The 21,449-nt window shown below is 38.6% G+C and overlaps 1 protein-coding gene and 1 pseudogene across 1 annotated transcript; both read right to left on the reverse strand.

Annotated features, from left to right (window-relative positions):
• Positions 1–279: 279 nt before the first annotated feature.
• On the reverse strand, positions 280–5,677 carry LOC126803624 (uncharacterized). Its single transcript, XM_050531402.1, has 6 exons — positions 4,991–5,677; positions 4,596–4,871; positions 3,514–3,724; positions 3,319–3,429; positions 421–479; positions 280–300 (listed from the first exon to the last, which is right to left on the reverse strand). Exons 1-6 carry the CDS (start codon positions 5,675–5,677, stop codon positions 280–282), a joined length of 1,365 nt encoding a protein of 454 aa, XP_050387359.1.
• Positions 5,678–10,852: 5,175 nt separating this feature from the next.
• LOC126803625 (probable LRR receptor-like serine/threonine-protein kinase At3g47570) lies at positions 10,853–13,254 on the reverse strand (annotated as a pseudogene).
• Between the last annotated feature and the right edge of the window lie 8,195 nt (positions 13,255–21,449).

A 21,449-nucleotide genomic window follows, 5' to 3' on the forward strand; every position in this document is an offset into this window, starting at 1 on the left:
AGCTTGCTTGATGGTTTCACTTTATCCTCATTGAATCATCTTAACATCTTCTGGATATAGTTTGATTGATGAAGTAAAATCCCATCAACACGGTGCTCAACCTCCAGGCCGAGGCAATAATTTTTTCTCCCAAGATTCTTCATTTGGAATTTAGACTTCATGTGCTTAGTTGTTTCCTTGATCACTTCTAGAGTACCAATCAAGTTCATATCATCAACATAAACAACTATAATTGCAAATCCAGAAATTATTGTCTTTATAAACACGCATGGGCATAATTCATTGTTCACATATCCCAACCTGATCAAATATTCACTTAGATGGTTATGCCACATCCATCTAGATTGTTTCAATCCATATAGTGAATGCCTCAAATTAATAGAGCGTGTTTCGTGGTCTAGAACTATTTGCATCAGGTACCTTAAGTCCTTCAGAAACTTTCATGTATATCTCTGTATCAAGGTCCTCATAGAGATAAGCTGTAACCACATCCATCAACTGCATACTCAGTTTTTCAGACTCTACCAAGCTAAGTAGGTAGAGGAATGTTATAACGTCCATTATAGGAGAATACGTCTCCTCGTAATCAATTCCAGGGTGTTCAGAATCCTTGTGCCACTAGACGAGCCTTGTATCTTACAATCTTGTTTTTCTCATTACGCTTCCTTACAAATACCCATTTGAGTCCTACATTTTTAACATGAGGAGGTGTGGGAGCGACATGTCCAAACACTTTTATCTTTGTTAAGGAATCTAATTCGACCTGGATTGCCTCTTTCCATTTTAGCTAGTCGTCTCTACGTCGATATTCATCAATGAAGCGAGGTTCAATGTCATCGCAAGTTATAATTTCGATAGCTACTGCATATATAAATACACCATCGATGATAATCTCATTTTGATTCCAAACCTCACTTAAGCATGCATAATTTACTGAGATCTCTCTATTGTCGATAATGGATTCAGGCGTTGGAGCATCCCCCAACATCGTCTCTTCTAGGACATATCCACAATCCGGTATTATCTCATGAGATGGATCATTTGAGATTGCGATGTCCAATGGATTCGTTTGTGTCGATTTTACCTTCTTTCGGGGATTAAAATCCTTTGAACTTTGGGGTCTACCTCGCTTCTGGGCAGGGATATATGAGTCGTTAGCCGCAATAGTCATACCTCGTCCATCGGGGACGATACGTCCTACATGGAAATCTATCCTTGCATGCACATTTACATCATATATATGTGATCTTGTCACTTTTGCTAGATCTAAGAACGCGTCTGGCAGATTTTATGCTACACTCCTTCGCACTTCATTTTCACATTGTGCAGTTTGAGGATCGAGATGAGACATAGTGGGGGACATTCCACGTTAATTCATGTCGTTCATCTAGAACAATAGTGTTCTTATCTCCCCTGAACGACGAGAATCTCATTAAAGTGACAATCTGAAAATCTAGCGGTAAATAGATCGCCTGTCAAGGGCACTAAACAGCGTATAAAGGACGGGGATACATATTCGACATATATGCCCCTCCTTCATTGAGGGCTCATTTTGGTATGTTGTGATGGTACAATTGGCACAAAAACTGCACACCCAAATATCTGTAAGTGTGAAACATCAGGTTCGTACCCAGTTACTAATTGTAACGCTGAATAAGTTTGAGTGGCAATAGACCTCAATCAGACCAACATGGCTGCATGTAAGATGGCATAGCCCCATGCAGATACTAGAAGTTTAGTGCGCATAACTAAAGTTCTTGCGATCTTTTGTAAACTTTTAATGAACGCTTCTGTGAGACCATTTTGGGTGTGAACATGGGGAACTGGATGTTCAACATTAATCCCAAGGAACATGCAATAATCATTGAAAGATTTCAAAGTAAACTCTCCAGCGTTATCAAGTCTTATGGACTTTATTGGATAATCTAGGTGGTGAGTCCTTAATTTAATAATATGGGCAAGAAGTTTAGCAAACTTAGCATTTCTGGTGGACAATAAAGCGACATGTGACCATCTTGTCGATGCATCAACCAAAACCATGAAATATTTAAATAGTACGCATGGTGGTTGAATAGGTCCACATATATCCCTTCTCTACTTCTACTTCCTAATCAACATTTCAGTTTAAACAGGCAGTATCAGACGTCTTGAAAAGCATTCTAGTGAACCAATTGTTATAAATCTGATCGATCACTAGCACAATAATGATTTTATTAGAGAGAGAGTTTTGAAGGAAGACCCTTGGTATTGGTTGATAAAAAGTTGTCTGCATGTTCTTAAGGAAAACAAAAAAGAAAGTAATTTTAGATTTTCTGATACGTGCATGGAGGCATGGAGATGATTCAGATGAACCTAATTAAACTTCAGTTTTGAAGTTCGGTTGATGCACGAAAACTGATCAAACTGACAGCTCCAAGCCTACTTCGAAGTGATCTCAGAGTTCAGTCGACACATTACTCTATAACCATGGTTTTGGAGTTGGGTCTAGCTCCCGGTTAACTTGTTAACTCCAGAAGGACCAGAAAGAATTATTTGAGATAGCTCACCCATTTATGGTGTATGTTTAAGCACCATGGTTTAAAGTCAGTGAGGTTTATATCAGGGTTTGATTTGATGCAATATGAAGGTTGATTAACGAGTTCATAAAATACATGCTCGATCAATATCAATTTCATGCTCACTTGGTAAAATACAAAATTCACAACAAACCAGTAGAACCCATGGGGTGTACTGATGATCAAGCTGATGACAGCTCCAACCTGATCCATTCCAATGTTTTCAGATGCGAAAGCGAAGGCGAAGGCGAAGGCGACATGGTCAAGCCTCATAAGACGAGAGCATCGACGTGCAAAGGCGATTTAAGGTGATCGCCTTTCCAACAAACATTAATTTAATACAATACATTTTCAAATAATATGAATATCCTTCAAAATATATAAATATGTTATTATAACCATAATATTCATCCAAAATAAGGTTCTAATCAAATTATAGAATTAATATATAGAGTCAAACTAAATTAAATGCAACAGCTACACTTCAATGCGTTCAATCTTATTGTTCAATCTTCATCGTCATATCCACTCACACCACATGAATATCATTACAATCATCAATGTTCAATGTATCAATATGTGGATGTAAAGTAAGGTCTTCAATCTCATCTTCACTCCTAAATAATGAATCCAATGTTTTCATTTTCTTCTTGGATTTGAATTTTTCTTTACCTAAAAACAAAAACGTACTAGTATAAATATGGATTGATACATATATTCTAGACAAACTAAATAACATGAGGATGAATAAGAAAGTACTTACTTGAGCTTTCAACATTCTTCATTTTAGAAGAATGTGCGTAAGAGGGCTGATCAAATCTCATGTCATCATCCGACAAAGGAACATCATCTATTGTTGGCTCATCTAGTGGCTCTACACATATAGGAACTCTAATTGACAAATTTTGTTCATAACATTCAATCGGTACATTCCTTATAGATTCCACCTCAAACACACCTTCTTCAAGCCAAGAGAGATCATCTGGCAATATAGGATCTTCCACCTCTGATATCCATTCATCATCGGAATCGATTTCTTCCACTAAAATGGGATCAAGCTTCTTCACTCGTCTTCTAATGTTTCTTTCCATTAGTAAAGAGTTGTACTTGACATAAACCAATGCATTTAATCTTTTGTGCTCAAGTCGGTCCTTTTTCTTAGTTTGAATCTAAAACAAACATAAAAATAAATTTAGATGACATAAATATGCTACTGATTATATAAATTGGTAATGATTAAGCAATTCATTACCGACTCAAAGGTACTCCAATTCTTCTCGCATCCAGAGACACTACATGTTAGGCTAAGTACACGGATAACAAACTTTGTCGACTCAAGTGTTTCCTCTCCAAAACGCTCTCACCAACTCGCTGAAAATATAAATTATATTTAAGCTGTAAATAATAGAATATAGAAAATTGTATTATAAAGAATAATATATGAGGCATTACCTGGACTTCTTAGCTTCCTGGAATGTATTGCTATTTTACTTCCAAACTCTCCAAGACATTTATCAAACATCTCCAATTGGATATCAGCCCTTAGCTGATCCTCATGTGACATCATTCTATCCATGCATTCATGCAATCCTTTCTTAACTTCTAAAACAGTTGAGAAGTTATCTTCATAATGTAGTTGAGGGTTTAGAAAATATCCGGCAGCATGCAAATGTTGATGTAGTTGAGGAGTTCACCTTGCATCAATTTTGTTCCAAATTGGTTGATAATGTCTAGGGTTCTTCTTCAATCCAAATGAAATCTTCTCCTTTGTGGCATCCATCAATTCATATATGTAGCCCATAGCAGGTCTTACCTCCGAATCAAACTCCCTCAAAATACACATTAATGGCATCACACCCTTCACACAAAATGACTCCAAAAGTTCTTTTCAAATATAACAATTGCACGAGCCCCTATGCCTTCATGACTTTTTACAAAAGGACCATCAATCTACTTCATGTTGTTAAACATCATTTGAAGAGGTTGTTTTTGGTTATAGATACTTTGAAGGGTGAGAAAGGAAGTTGCAAAGCGAGTTACCGTCGGACGAATGATCTCACTGTTGTTTGTGAATTCCCTCATGAGAGAAATGACCCATGTGTGTCCATAGAGAAACTTCACCACTTTCTTAGCACTTGCAATGGTCTTCTTAAAGATGATTAGCTTGCTAATATCTTCAAGCATAAGATCAATAGAATGTGCTGCACATGGAGTCCACCACAACTTCAACATCCTTTGCATAAGTCTAAGGCCCGCATTTTTATAATTTGATGCATTATTGGTGATTATTTGAACTACATTCTCTTCCCCAATTCTCTAACCATTTCATCTAAATACTTTAGCATTAAACTATCATTTTTTACACTACCGGATGCATCAATGGACTTAAAAAAGAAAGTACCCGCCGGACTATTCACAAGAAAATTAAGAAGTACTCTACTCTTTCCATCGGTCCAATAATCCGACATGATAGAACACCAATACTTCTCCCAAGCTTTCTTATGCTCTAACAAATATTTATCAATATCTTCAACTTCTTCCCTAAGAATCCAAGTTCTTAATTCATGCATAGAAGGAGGCTTAAACCCTACACCATACTTGGCAATTCCCTCTACCATAGCTAACCAAAATGGATCATTAATCGTATTAAAAGGAAGCACCCTAGAAAACATAAAACGCCCAACCATCCGACAAACTTCTTTTCTTAACTCTTTTTTGTAAGCTTCATTCAATACGGTTTGCCTAGGTTGAGAAGACACAAAACTATCAAGTGGTCCTTTGACTTTTAGTTGAGTAGCACTACTCCCACATTCTTCTAATGGAGAATCTATACTATCACTTCCACCACCAATTCCTTCCCCAAGCTCACGGAGCATAGCACATCTCTTAAATTTCAAATCCTTAAAGTCCTTTATAGCTAATTGATACTCATTCTTCATATCAGAAGGGACTTTATTACAAGCTTTCATACCACCCGAAATACCTGCTAAATGATGCTTAAATTTAGAAATAGTGCCACTGCATACTTGATTACAGAAAACACATCTAAAATATTTCTCCTCTTCCATCTTTTTTGTAAATTTCCATGCTTTATCTCTTCCATCTACCCTTTTCTCACTCATGACTAATATTCACAAACACCAACAAACATATACAACAAATGCTCACAATACTGGAAAAAAGTTCTTTTACAGCGTGCATGACTTGCGCGCTGTAAATACGTATTGTTTACGGCAAACATTCATGTGCGCCTTAAATGTATTAAATTTTTATTCACTTACGGCGTGTTTTTTGGGAACGCTGTAAAAACTACACCAATTATATGGCGCGAAATTTTTTAGCTTTGCCTCCTTTAGTTTTCCGATCCCCAATTTTCTAACATAACACACTTCTAAAAAAGAGACACAAATCTATTGAGAACTAAGGAACGGTTTGAGAGAGAGAGAGAGAGAGAGAGAGAGAGAGAGAGAGAGAGAGAGAGAGAGAGAGAGAGAGAGAGAGAGAGAACTGAACAAACTCAGCTACGCGGGGGAGGAGAACTCAGCGATCTCAGTTACGCAGAGAGGAGAACTCAGCTTTGAACTCAGGTACTTCTCCTTTTCTATATGCGATCGAACTTCTTTTGTTCTCCCTTCTCATTTGCCAAATGAATCTTCTTCTTCTAAGCCTAATTTTAATTTGGGTAAACAAGTTTTGACCAAAATTGAACAAAATTGCAATTGTAAATTGGAATGGGTTTGTCAGGGTATGATTCACATATATAGATGTTTGGGTATGATTCTCATATGGGTTTGTCTGGGTATATATTGAATGATATATGGGTTTGTTTAGTCTGAATCGATACATGTTGTGTTCCTGTGAGTAATTACTATGATATACCACAACTGCCATCAAATGTCAGCTCCTAACTGAATGCCATGTCGGAATCAGATGCGATTAGGGTAGGGCCGCCAGAGTGAAGGTGAGAACGACATGTCGTGCACAGTTGAATGCTAGCAGCTTTGATGATATTTGTGAGCCCAAAAATGAATGTGGGATGCTCTTTTTCACTCCTTATTTTATTCAATCAAAATCATAAGGATTATAAAAATCTCTATAAAAAAATGTCCTCTCTGCTCAGCTAGTTCTTCTGATACAATGGGACCCTCCATGGTTCATATTATTGCTTCATGTACTGTATATGCTTAGTGATTCTAGGGTCCGGTCAGGGACGATGTGCAAAGAATTAGAAAGATTATGAATATTTGTTGGACATTTTTAAGGAACTTGTGAGGGGAGTCATTGTGTTTGTCAAGTATTTGTTGCAATTAGCTGTTAAATTTACTTGTCACAGTCTAATGGATCATATAAGTTATAATTGGGTAGGTCTTTGGTTGGGTGCTGATCTTACTCTTGTAAAGCTTAAAATGTTCGACTGACACTCATTTAGTAACTTATAAGAGGAGTTTTATGTACTGTTTTACTGTCAAAAAGGATAGATTACAAACCTTAATGCTATGTCATGTTAAATTCTATTTTTGTATATATACCATTGCTTATCAGTTAATCAATCTAATTTGCTAATCTTGTTTCTTTTCCATTTTTCATTTCGGAGTGAATGAAGAGAACTAGTTATATCAATTGATGACCTTTTTCAATCAAGAAGGGAAGGCATCTAGACTTCAAATAACACTAAGCAGCGACTTTGTATTGTAAGTGGCTTATTCTTTTTCCTATATTTTTGTTTTTGTTTATTTCTGATAGCATTGATGGCTTTTGCACTACTCCTAGATATTGCATGTTCAATTTATATCCTTGACATGTATTAATATTTTACTGTTTATATAAATGCATGTGTAGAGTGTGGTCTTTGGGATTGTTTATGTCCTAAAAACGATTCAGCTAGAGATGATCTTGTATTGAAAAATATACACTATGGACAAAGAATGGGTCAATTATAAAAGGTAAATTTAGAACTCCCATTAAACTGAACTTTAGTTATTGAATCAAGATTTACACAAGGTAACATTAATTAGTTTTTGTTTTTAATATAGAAACACTTCGGAGTATAGACATGGTGCACGTAAGTTTGTTGATACTGTTCAGGCGAGTTTGGGTAATCCAGAAAAAATTAGGTGTCCTTGCATTGATTGCAGAAACACAAAATGTTATAATTATAACATAGTATATGACCACTTGATTGTACCTGGAATGAATCTTTTATACACTAAGTGGATATTTCATGGGGAGGGGATCACAAAGTCCAATAAGGTTCCAGATACATATCGAATGTTTAGAGATGCGTGTTTCGAAAATGATGATGTAAGGGAACCTACAGACAATAGATCTTTACCTGATTATGATAACTTATTAGAGGAGGCAGAAACTCCCCTCTATGGAGGATGTGACTGGACAAAAATGTCAGCAACAGTAGCCTTGTATAAGTTGAAGGCAAGACATGGTTTATCAAACGTTGGTTTTGATGAACTACTTGAGGTGATTGGTGGATTTTTACCAAAGGATCACACTCTTCCAAATTCTTTATATTCAACAAAGAAATTTTTGAAGGAATTTGATCTTGGTTATGAGAAGATACATGCTTGTGTGAATGATTGTTGCTTTTTTGGAAAACAAAAGAAAAAGATGTTGTGTGTGAAACATGTGGTTCCTCACGTTGGAAAGTTGATAAGCACACATGAGAAATTAATGAAGGCATTCCTGCAAAGGTTTTAAGGTATTTTCCAATTAAATCAAGATTCAGAAGAATGTTTAGAAATGCCGAATTAGCTGAACAATTAACATGGCATGACACTAACAAGAGTCAAGATGGCATGATGCGTCATCCAGTTGACTCATTGGCATGGAAGAGCATAGATAATAAATGGCCTTCCTTTGCATCTGAGCCTCGTAACCTCAGACTTGGTCTTTCTTCTGATGGATTCAATCCTTTTGGTGATTTTAGTTCTTGCTATAGTTGTTGGCCTGTGATTTTGTATACATACAACTTCTCCCCTACTATTTGTATGTAGAAGGAAAACTTAATGCTTACATTACTCATCCCTGGGCCAAAGCAACCAGGGGATGATATAGGTGTTTATCTACAACCACTTATAGATGATCTAAAAGAGTTATGGTTGGATGGGATGAGTGTGTATGATGCATTTAGGAATGAAACATTTAACTTGAAAGCTTTGTTGATGTGGACTATAAATGATTTTCCTGCATATGCCAACTTATCTGGCTATTCCACGAAGGGTAAAAAAGCATGTCCAGTTTGTGGTGTTCAAACTTGCTCAAAATGGCTAGTAAAGGTAATTTTTCCAATTGGTTGTCTTACATAGTAATTGTTGAATTAAAGCCTTAACTGCATGTGTTTTTTCCTAGGTTGAATGAAAACAGTTATGACCATTTGATTTCATTTTACTCTTTTTGTGTTTTCTTTGGTTATGCAGGCAAATGTTGGCATCACATATATAATATGAAGATCTTCAGAAGGGCAAAGCATGGATTATGTAGTATAGATCTATCTTTTTGAATGAGTAATGACAATCTGTTTTTAAGATGCTCCTTCAATCTAGAATGCATAACTTTTTAGTATATGATCATAACAAACTTGGTTGTATTTTGTCCCTCATGTAGCACTGAATTGATGTTGGCATATTAATTTATATTTTTGAGTTTGATGCTTGCAATTGAATTTGTTCAACTTTGTCATTGTGAAATGACATTCCAAATGGATTAGGAAAACAAGAATTAATTGGCAAATAAAAGTATTTTCTGCAGTTGCATTCACAGCGCGTTTGTGCTAACAATTACGACACACCTATATGTTAATTACGACGTGTTTTTATAATGTCATAGACTCTTTTACGGCGCTCTTTTACGTCTTTCACGACGCGCTTGTATACTCTTTTACGGCGTACGGGTTGCGCGCCGTATATAATTTTTGTCTTTTACAGCGCATTCATTTACGACGCACTTTTGTGCACCGTTAATTGTCTTTTATGGTGCACTTTGTGGGCTGTGAAAGACATTTTTTCAGTAGTGTCAGAAACTATTAATCAATTTTATGGTATGTAGTCAACTAAAAGCAAACAAATAAATGCAAAAATCAAATCAATTATAAAAAATGATTAAAGTTGACTAACCTCAAAGCTAAGTAAATCTTCAAGTTTCAAATAGGCAAAATATAGGCAGCAAAAAATTTGATCTTCAATGGAGAGGAAGAGAGACTCACGGAGGTAGAGGGCATAGAGAATGAGGGAGGCAGAGAGAGTATTAAGAAAATGACATGCTAGGTTGAAATGTTGAATCACTTGAATGTATAATTGATTAAACCCTTTTGTGTCATTTGAAACTATTCAACACGGAACCGTTTTGGTTAAATGAGAGGTGCTAAAACGATGTCGTTTTCCCTAGAGAAAAAAAAATTGCATCTTCCTCTTCGACCCAATAATCGCGCCGCCTGCGATGCTGCGATCCAAGAAGAGGTCATGCGAGGCTGCGACGGCTGGAGCACTGGTGTTCCTTCAATCAAGACGACGGCCGGAACACTCTCGACTCTTCGTCTCTTGGAGCCAGAAGAATCCTGCGAGCCAAGAAGAAGTCCTGCCTCCTGCGAGGCTGCGACGTCCTCGGCCGGAGCACTGGTCTCTTCAATCAAGATGACGGCCAGAGCACTCTCAATGAACCCAAACCGACCTGTGACCTGGGTAGCTGCTGGGTCGGAGATTGAAGTCGCTTCCCTTCGCGTCGCTCCGGCGGTCGCCTTTCCATCACCTCGCCTAGGTTTGAAGCTGCGGGGATTTTCTCCTTCGCTCCGCCCGAAGGCGCGCACCGGCGACACCTCGGCGTCGCATCTAAAATCACTGATCCATTCATCAAAATGATTAGATAATGTGCGGGTTTAGGATAAGAGATTTACACAATAACTAATAATCTTTCTCATTCTATTTAGTACATTAAAATGCAAATTTCACAAACAACTATATAGTAGAAACATCACTTTCAAACAAAAACTAAAAGCATGCAGAAGTGCAGAACATCAAAGAAAACAAAAGACATACAACAATTAATTATCCATCATAAAATTTTAATAAATTTAAATATCTAACCGAGAAGGTGGCGCCTAATGGATTGCAATTCAGATGCAACATCACTGATATTCTCTCTGTTTGTGGGAGATTCAACAGAACATGCAACTCCTACACCAAGTATCAAAGTCAAGCACTCTCCAACTTTCTGTGTTCTCACACTCAATAATTGGCTGTGCCGGTGACCTTCAGCGACATTGGCGATGTCTTGAAGAAATTCTGATTCTAAAATCTCCGAAACACGCTCTTGGAGAGTTGTCTTCCCATAAGTATGAAGGCCGTCATTGAACATGAGATCAGTGGGTCTCTTCCCAGTGACCATTCTAACAAGAGAATGCCAAAACTGTAGACATCCCCGCTTGTGGATACCTCACTCCCTATATCATACTCTACAATATAAATAACACCAAATATATTTGTCACTACATCTGTGCATTAATTAAATTTAAGAAGCTCTCAATGTTTTCAAAGAATATTACACTAAACCTATGTTGCACGGATACGGACACGTGTGTCCGTATTCGACACGATACGATACGCGGACACGTCAAAATCTCAAGTGTCCGACTTGGACACGTAGTTGACACGTTAATTAAATTTTATATTAATAATATAGTTTTTAAAATTAAAACTTAGTCAATCCACATTCAAACTAGACATAATTCTAGTTTTCCTGTCATCTAATTTGAATGTTGTTATATGCAGATATTAAGTTTCTAAGTTCCAATAAATGTTCATCACCAGGCACCCAATTCTCGGAAACTTCCAACGGAGGAAAACGAATGCGGTTGTGAAGGCTGGATGACCTAATATTTATGTTTTTTCTGTTTTTCTGTTAAATCTCAATTATACCCCTGCGTGTCCTTGTTATTTTCGTGTCCAGTCCAGACACACACGTGTCCAACTCGGACACTCACGTGTCCACCGCGTGTCCAAAATCAGACACGCGTGTCCGAGCGTATTTGCGCGTGTCCGCGTGTCCAATACGCGTGTCCGTGTCTGACACGCAATACGCGACCATTTTCGCGTGTCCGTGCAACATAGCACTAAACCAAGGGAAGAGAATTCTGAAGCATATGAAAAAAGTTACCTGGTGCAACATAACCAACTGATCCTCTTATTCCAATGGAGTCTAATTGATTTCCACAAACGCTCGTGGTTGGCGTTGAGAGAAATCTCGATGGCCCAAAGTCAAAAACACGTCCAGTTAGGTCGCTATCGAAGAGGACATTTCTTGGCTTGAGATCACAATGAACGATCGGTGTTTCACAATGGTTGTGAAGATAATCCAAGGCACTAGCAACATCAATGGCAATACTGAGCTTCTGAATAAGAACTAAACTTTTGGGTGCTTCTGATATGTCTTCAGTTTCAGTTGATGGATGCAACCACTCATCCAAGCTTCCTTTGCCCATGAACTCATAAATAATAGCCTTGAATTCATTGCCACCAAATCAATACTTGAACATGCAGTTAAAATTTTGACCATATTTCGATGTCTGATATTTCTCAATGCCTCACATTAGATTATGAAACTCTTAGATGCTCCTCGATGCAACATGTTAAGCACCTTTACAGTGACAACAACTCTATCATCACCGAGTATTCCTTTGTATACAAACCCCAATGCACCCGCACCGATCAACTTAGTTGAAGAAAAGCCATCAGTAGCTTTCAAGAGCGTAGCATATGAAACTTGCAAAAGGAGGTTTCCCAATCTGCTTATTTAGTTTCTTTCCTTTTCTTATCGAGAAGAAAAGGAGACACCACCGCAACCAATCCCAAGAGAGTGAACCCGGAGACTAACGAGATCATTAGCTTCATTTTAAGCGACAACCCTTCATCATTAGACCCGTCAAACTTGCATAGAGGAAGCCGAAGATTAGCAATACCACCACAAAGTCTGGTGTTTCCAACAACTAAAATTGAACTTGCATTTTTAAATATACCATCAGTTGGTACAATTCCCAAAACTGGTTGAAGGATAGGTTCAAGCTCCTCAAATATCGAAAGCCCTCCAAGAACAACGGTATACCTCCTGAAAAATTGTTGCGAGAAAGGTCTAAATCTTCAATGCCTTTAAATTCGTTTATAGATGAAGGGATGACTCCATTGAAGAAGTTGCCTTGCAAGTGTAGGACCTTTAAACTCTGACAATCACCGAGGCGACTTGGAAGTTCTCCTGATAACATATTGTTAGAAATGTCCAACCCACCTATATTCTTCAGTTTTCCAATCTCAACGGGAAGGGAACCAGTCAAGTGATTGGATGACAGGTCTATATACAATGATAAAGAGAGGAAACCAATAAGTAATTGTTGAGGTATTCGACTATCCAATCTATTTTGGAAAAGATCCAACACTTGCAACCGGTTACATTCTCCTAGGCTTGAAGGGATGCAACCACTCAAGTAAAGATGGTTTAACAATATTAAATTTCCAAGTGAAGAGGGAATGCTCCCGGATAATTTATTGCTCAAAAGAGAAAGTTCTACGAGACTTAAAGCTTTCCCAAAATCTGTAGGGATGCTACCTCTGAAATTGTTTTCTTGCATACCCAGTACTTGCAGGTTCACAAGATTCCCCAACCCAATTGGTATGCTTCTGTGTAGATAGTTTCCTCCCATTGTTAACCACTGGAGGTTCACTGAGAGATTGGATTGTAATACCCCAAATTTTCGGGTTGGCTTTGTATAAATTCATGTAAATTATTAAACTTGGAAATTGAATAAAATCACATTTTTCGTTTCCTCGTCGATGTCGAACGAAACAAAACCAATTTCGGAAAATTTAAATTGAAAGACATTACGTTTCCTGTGACTCGAGAGTCGACTTTTATTCAGTTGCTCGTCTCCGAAAACTTCCTTCACAGAAGTTGTAGAACTCGTCGGTACAAGTTCGTGGAGACATCAAACACCTTAATCGGACGTCGTATGTGAAAGTTATTGTCGACAGAAGTTGGTTTCCGAATTTGGAAAATGTATAAAATGATGTTTTTTAGAAACCCTAATTTCCTAATTTGGAAACAGCCTCTCTCTCTCTCTCTCTCTCTCTGACCTCCTTCCCAAACTTCACCACAGGCGATCTCCCCACTCCGGCGACCGTGACTGTAACGACCCCAAAATTTCGAGCTTAAAAACTCAAAATTTCAAAGTCGTTAAACACTAAACAATTTCAATGAAATCGAAATCATTTAAAATGCACAGCGGATCATTACTGAGTTCTCAATACAACTCAGAAAACCAATTATTACAACCCAAATTTATAGTTCAACATTACATAAGATGGAAATGTAATAATTCTCAAAAACTCTCACAAAACTCACAAATAAATCCACACCAATCCTCACACAAATCCATGCTAGAAACCTCACCACAAGCAGGATATGAACAACTTCGAGACTCCAGAATCGTCTCTCAAACTCCACTAATCAACATCTGCAGAAGTATCCCCTACACCATTGAATTGGTGCACCGGGATTGTAAACACAAACCCGGTAAGCTTTATAGCTCGTATGAGTAAAATGAAAATATAAATCGCATATTACTATATATACGAAAATCCACAAATCAAACAAATATAAATGCACTCATGAGTCAATGGACGGCCCATCTGGTTATCCCAAAGAAATATGAAAAGAAGCGCTCATGAGAAATTAAGTAACCCTTCTGGTTACCCAAATGCATTTATAATACGGGTACCAAGAACGCTGGTACACATCTGTTACCCCTCTCGTAATACACTGCCGATATTGGATAGCCACCCGCTACCCAACATCCAAAACAATCTGAGTACCCATGAGCAGATAACCACCCGTTACCTCACATGCAGTACTAAGGAAGACAGACTAGAGCTCTAACTGTATCGTAACTTTCGCCCGGCCAAAGGCTAGGTTTCGACTTGCCAAACACGTACAATAATCTCACATCATATTGTACTAAACATCAGGTCCGAAGACAATTCACATTTTAACAATCTCAATGTTAAAAATCACGTACAATAATCTCACATCATATTGTACAAATCAAAATCACAATAAAATCATAACAGTATATTATATAGCAAACTATATATATATATATACGTATTTATTTACCATTTGTACGATATATATATATATAAAATTCATTATATCTTATACATGTTATAATTATAAACACGTCCGAAGACAAAACGTTTAACAATTTCAATATTAAACTCATATGCTTGTCATCAAATTGACCTAATCCAGATGAATTCATAACAGTATACAATATAGCAAATTATATATATATGTACTTATTACCATTTATTACAATATATATAGAATCCATTATATTGTATACATGTCGTATTTCAATATTAAAAACTCTTGCAAATATCTTAGAATCACCGCAAGGGTAGATTCGTAAATATGTGAGATTTTACTCACCTTATCGAGTCGAGCGTAATCCCACAATTTCCGAAGATAATTCTTTTCCTCGCTTTATAGATCACCTTGAAAAGATAAGAAAAGAATTTAGAAACGTTTCGTAAACCTTTAAATGCCGAAACAGTAATAATCGGTTACTGTTCAGCAATTTTCGGTTTTACGAATTTACTGTTCACAGTTACTATTTACTGTCACTATTCACTGTACTGTTCATGTGTTACTGTACAAATACACAAAATAATACGAATTTCTGTACGTATACATACTGTTTCTGTACGTATACATAATGTTTACGTATTTCTGTACGTATACATACTATTTAAATGTAAATACAAACTCAGTAAATAAAATTTACTAAATTACCTTTTACAAATTACTTTTTACAATTATTGAAAGTAATTTATAATTACATTTACCGTACGTAAAATTAAATTTACATTTACCGTACGTAAGTAAATTACCTAAATACCCTTCTGGAATCACTGTTCACACTGCCGCCGCACGTGGCGGCATGTGGGGTGTACGCGCCACCTCCGGCAGGCCGCGCGTGGGGCCCACGCGCCGACACCAACCAAGGCGCGTGTGACGCCACCGCCGCCCTGAAACCATCCACCTTTCTCCCCTCTTCCTTCCCACGGCATCCCACCATGCCTAGCCATCTCCACGCGGCCACACGCGCCGCCTAAGGCGGCGGTAACCTCTCCTCCCACCTCTCTCTCCGATCTCCACCAACAACCTCCCAAATCACCCAAAAACATCACACAATCATCACAACCATGAATCAAATGCATCCTTACCTAGATCGAAGTCCAAATTGAGTCCGAAACGATCGAATCGTCAAGAAGCTTCGCGCATGAACTTCCCTCGTCGATGCGGCTCTTTGGCGGCGAGACAAGGCACGGCGTGCTAGGGAGGGGCGGTGGAGGGTCTCGCGACGCCCTAGAGAACGGCAGTGAGGGACACAGCAGCTTGGAGGCAGAGAGCGAGGCGCGAGGCACAGGGAGGCTCGGGGGACGAGCGATGCTCTCGGCGGCGAGGCAGAGCGCCGTAAGCTCGGGGTTGCTTGCAGGGGAGCTTGCGAGGCCGTAGGGTGCAGCGGTGCTAGCCACAAAGGGCTGGAGGGTGGCAGATCGAAGAGAAAATTTTTCGAAGGGAGGGAGAGAAGGAGAATCGGGTAGAGAGAGTGAGGGAGGCGGAGAGAAGAGAGGGAGTGAGGGGTTTCCACTTTTGGAAACCCTAGCTGATAAACATCCTTTAAATACTAGTTTCCAAAATCGGAAACGACTTCTATCGTTAATAACTTTTACATACATCGTCCGATGAGAACGCGTCACATATCCACGAACTCGTATCGACGAGCCCTACAACTTTCATGAAGGAAGTTTTCGCAACCGAGCGACGGAATAAAAGTCGATATAATCGTTCGGAAACGTAACGTTTTTCAAATTAAACGTTCCGATAACGTATCTGTTACTCGTTTCATAACGTCGTAACCAATCACATCCATTCTAATTAAATTTCACAATTTTATAGAATTCAAATCAAACTCAAATATTGTTTGAAATTTAGGGTTATTACAGTGACCCTCACCGCACGCTCGACCGCTCCAACCCCTGGATGAGACGCACCCTCCCTCGCCGACCAGCGGCGTTTTCTGAAAAAAATCTCACCGCCGATTTAAGCTTTGCCGCCTGTAGGTTTAAGCCATAGATCCTTGCAACCGACCTCTGGGCTGGGTTTAGCACGAAATTGGAGCTCAAATCGGAGGTTTTAACATCGGAGGTGAGCTTGGAACTACCGAAGCTTTCGGGCGACTTTCCGGCCATTTTCCGGCGATCTAGGTTGCAACGAAGGTACGGTCATGATCTTCATCTTTCATGTTGGATGTTTGTGATTTTGTTCAATTTTGGGCGGAGGTGGTGGAGTGGCGCGTGTCGCCGTCTGTGGCTGCACGTGGGAGGAGGTGAGGGCGGTATGGGCTAGGTTATCCAGCTAGGACGGCGTAGGAGTGGAGTTGCGGGTTTTGGGGGCTGCGTGTGAGGTCACGCGCGTCGGTTTGTGCGGCTACTGTTGGTGGCGCGTGAACGCCACGCGCGGCTGCCGGAGGGTGGCGCGTGAACAGTAAATTCTGAAAAGTAATTCTTAGCAGTAAATTGTGAAAGTAATTTCTGAACGATAACTTGTAAAAGTAATTTCTGAACAGTAAATCAATGAATAGTAATTACATGAACAGTAATTACAACGAACAGTTATTTGGTAAACAGTAGTCACGTGAACAGGAATTACGTAGAAAACCTTAATTTCTTGAACAGTAATCAGTTGTACTGATTCAGCATCTAAGGTTTTACGTATCGTTTCTAACCACTTTATTATGCAATTAGGTGACCGACAAAACGAGTGAGGAAATTTCTCTCGGTATCGTGGAAATTACACTCAGGGAATAAGGTGAGTAAATCTCACTATGACGAGTCTACCCTTGACGGTGACTCATATTTACGTTTTCTTAAAAAGATTGAACTATGACATATATATAATATAGTGGGTTGTGTATGTGTATAAATGGTAAATACGATACATATATATAGGTTGCTATATTATATATTGTTACATTTTTATTTCCAAATGAGGTTGTACTGTGGCAACTATATTTATATTATTGAGCAAAAGTCGCTTGGTTGTAGTATAATAAACATGTGTTGATTGTTATATTGTACGCGGTTTTAAAATTGAGTCTTGTTAAAACGTTTTCTAGTCTTCAGACGTTGTTGGAAGTAATCAGAACCGAGCCTTGGCCGGGTGTCGTTTATGATTCAGTTAGAGCTCTAGTATGTCTACCGGTGTACTGCATGAGGGGTAACAGAAAGGTTGCCTGGGTCTCTAAGTACCCATATTGTTGTGTGATATTGGGTAACAGATGGGTTGCCCATTATCTGTCGGCGTACCGCATGAGGGGTAAAAGATGAGTACCTAAGTCTCATGAGTACCCATATTTTAAATGTAATTAGGTAAACAGATGGGTTGCTCAATGCGTCATGAGTACTTATATTTTTGACTACCTTACGAGAGTATTGTTTGATACAAGAGCATCACATTCTTTTATTGCTAGTTCAGTAGTGGAAATTTTAGGTTTGATTCCTACATCTCTTGGAAGCTCTTTATGCGTTACTTCACCTCTTGGAGTGTCTCTCGAGCGGGAGACAATCTGCAAGGCTTGTCTTATTGTGATCGGAGATAGATAATTCTCTGCTTCTTTGATAGTGATTCCGGACCATACCTATGATGTGATCCTAGGAATTGATTGGTTGAGGCCACAGCATGTATTGATCGATTGCTTTGACATGGTAGTGTTTTTCTATAGTACTGGAGAACCAGTTTTTCGTTATCGTTGCCTCAAGTCAGATAATGCCATGAGAGCAGGAGTCTTGGCACACATGGAGTCTGTGGATCAAGAAGTAACTATTGTAGACATTGTTGTAGTATCCGAGTATAGTGAGGTATTTCAGGAGATATCGAGTTTACCTCCTCAGAGAGTTGTTGATTTCTGCATAGATGTTGTGTCCGGTACATCACCTGTGTCGAATGCGCCTTATAGGATGGGGAAGAACAATCTTAAAGAGTTGAAGGTGCAGATAGATGAACTGTTGGACCAAGGGTTCATAAGACCTAGTGTCTTACCTTGGGGTGCATCGGTGTTATTTGTGAAAAAGAAATATGGTTCTCTGCGGTTATGTGTGGACTACAGGGAATTGAATAAGGTGACCATCAAGGATTGATGACTTGTTCGATCAGCTTAGAGGGGCTATGGTATTCTCTAAGATTGATTTGAGATCCGGTTACCATCAACTCAGGGTGAATGAAGAAGATAACTCAAAGACGGCTTTCAGGACCATGTATGGACACTATGAGTTTGTTGTCATGCCCTTTGGTCTGATAAATGCACATGTTGTTTTTATGAATTTGATGAACCAAATATTTAGCCCGTACTTGGATGAGTTTATCGTAGTGTTTGTGGATGACATTCTGATATACTCCAAGTCTCAAGAGGAGCATGTGGTATATCTGAGAATTGTGCTGCAAACTCTAAAAGAAGCAAGATTATATGTCAAACTCGAGAAGTGTGAGTTTTGGAAAAAGAAGTTAAGTTCCTTGGTCATGTAGTCTCAAAGGATGGTGTATTAGTAGACCCATCAAAAGTGGAGGCAGTGAAGAGTTGGAGTCGTCTAAAGAACCCTACAAAGATTCATTGAAGGGTTTTCTAGTATTGCATCGCCTTTGACCTAGTTGACCAAGAAGGACATCCAGGTTGTGTGGACAGAAACATGTGAGGAGGCCTTCAACAAACTAAAGACTAGATTGACTACGACACCAATGTTAACAATTCCCACTAGTGGGGTTGGTTGCGTCATTTATAACGATGCTTCGCATCAAGACTTAGGGTGTGTGTTGATGCAGTATGGAGGTGTGGTTGCTTATGGCTCTAGACAGTTAAAGGTTCATGAAAAGAACTACCTCATTCACGATCTAGAGCTCACTGCAGTTGTTTTTGCCTTAAAGATTTGGATGTATTACTTGTATGGTGAGAAATTTCAACTTTTTTCTGATCATAAGAGTTTGAAGTATATTTTCTCACATAAGGAATTGAATATGAGGCAGAGCAGATGGATGAAACTTCTTAAGGATTACGACTTCACCTTGGAGTATCACCCTGGAAAAGCAAACGTAGTTGCCGATGCCTTGAGCAGGAAATCGAGGGGTATGATAGCTTCTCTTTTGGTTCAAGAATGGCTTATGCTCGAAACTGCATCTGAGTTTGATCTAGTACAATCAAGAAGAGAACCAACGGTCCTTCTTGGTAGTGTCTCAGTGCAGCCTACATTAATCTCAAGGGTCATTCAGGGTCAGGCACAAGATAGATTATCACAAGCTAAGTTGGTAGATCTTGTGGTAGATTCCCTTGATGAATGTCCATGCGAGTGGAGAGTTGGATCCGATGGGGGTTTGATCTTTGGGACAAGATTGTGTGTTCCAGATTCTGCAGATCTCAAGGAGGAGGTCCTTCGTGCAGCACACCGATCTTGTTATACAGTGCATCCAGGGAGCACCAAGATGTATAAAGACCTCGGTGAATAGTAATTACGTGAACAATAATTGGAACGAACAGTGATTGGTGAACAGTAATTACATAAAAACCTTAACTTATTGAACAATAATTAGTTGTACTTATTCGGCATCTGAGGTTTTACGTATCGTTTCAAACCACTTTATTATGCAATTAGGTGACCGACAAAACGAGTAACAGATGGGTTGCCTTGGTCTCATACCCATATTTTTGTGTGATATTGGGTAACATATGGGTTGCCCATTATATGTCGGCGTACTGCATGAGGGGTAACAGATGAGTACATGGGTCTTATGAGTACCTGTATTTTAAATATAATTGGGTAAACATATGGGTTGCCCAATGCATCATGAGTACTTATATTTTCAGATGTTATTGAATAACCAGATGGATCGTCCAATGTTTTACGAGTACATCTATGTTTAAATGTCATTTGTATTTTCTTTAGTATGCAATGTGTGTTATTCTATTGGTTTACTCATACGAGCTGTAAAGCTTACCGGGTTTGTGTTTACAATCCCGTTGGACCTATTCGATGGTGTAGGGGATAGTTCTGCAGGTGCGGATTAACAGAATTTGAGGGCTTTCTCTGAAGATTGTCTAAGTTTATTTATTCTATTTGTGGTGAGCATTGAGAAGATTTTATATTTCCATTTGTTATAATACTTGAATTGTAAACTAGTTTTGTAATATTAAAATTGATTGAGTCGTACTTTAAACTCAGTTTCGATACACTGTGACTGTATGATGATTTTAATATATTTGAGATTGTTTTAGAGTTTTTCATGGTTTCGATTTCGAGTTTTATCACTCGGAATTTCGGAGTTGTGACATAGATATTGATGTGGGAATTGTTCCTTTTGCTGTAGTCGAAAAAGTGAAAAACAACCAAGTCAGCCTTGTGGCATTGGTCGAGTCTGAGATTGTTTTCTCAAGCTTACGAAGATTCCTTAAATTTGGAACTTGTCCGGTGAAATTGTTTTCTTTACATTGAAACAACACAAGATTTGTTGCATTGGATATCGACCAAGGAATGGCCCCCGTAAAATGATTCATGGAAATGAAAAACCATTAAAGGTTGGGAAAAGCATTGCCCATGGTTGGAGGAAGGCTTCCTTGAATTTGGTTATCTAATGCCTGGAAAATAACTATACTAGAGAGATTATAAATGCAGGAAGACATGATACCAGATATCTTATTGATGGCTATACGGAAAAATGTTATTCTTTTCAACTGGCATAGAGACCTAGGGATGCTGCCTTCTATGTTATTTACTCCAATAGAAAATTGTT

Source organism: Argentina anserina, chromosome 7 (genome assembly GCF_933775445.1).
Source record: "Argentina anserina chromosome 7, drPotAnse1.1, whole genome shotgun sequence".
Taxonomy (NCBI): Eukaryota; Viridiplantae; Streptophyta; class Magnoliopsida; order Rosales; family Rosaceae; genus Argentina; species Argentina anserina.

Excerpts from the sequence above, each read along its gene's own strand:
- LOC126803624 (XM_050531402.1), bottom strand. The coding sequence starts at position 5,677 with ATGAGTGAGAAAAGGGTAGATGGAAGAGATAAAGCATGGAAATTTACA. Across the intron at positions 480-3,318 it reads GAAGAATGTTGAAAGCTCAA|CTTATCTCTATGAGGACCTT; the intron begins GTAAGTACTTTC and ends ATGTGGTTACAG. Across the intron at positions 301-420 it reads AAGTTTCTGAAGGACTTAAG|GTTGGGATATGTGAACAATG; the intron begins GTACCTGATGCA and ends ATATTTGATCAG.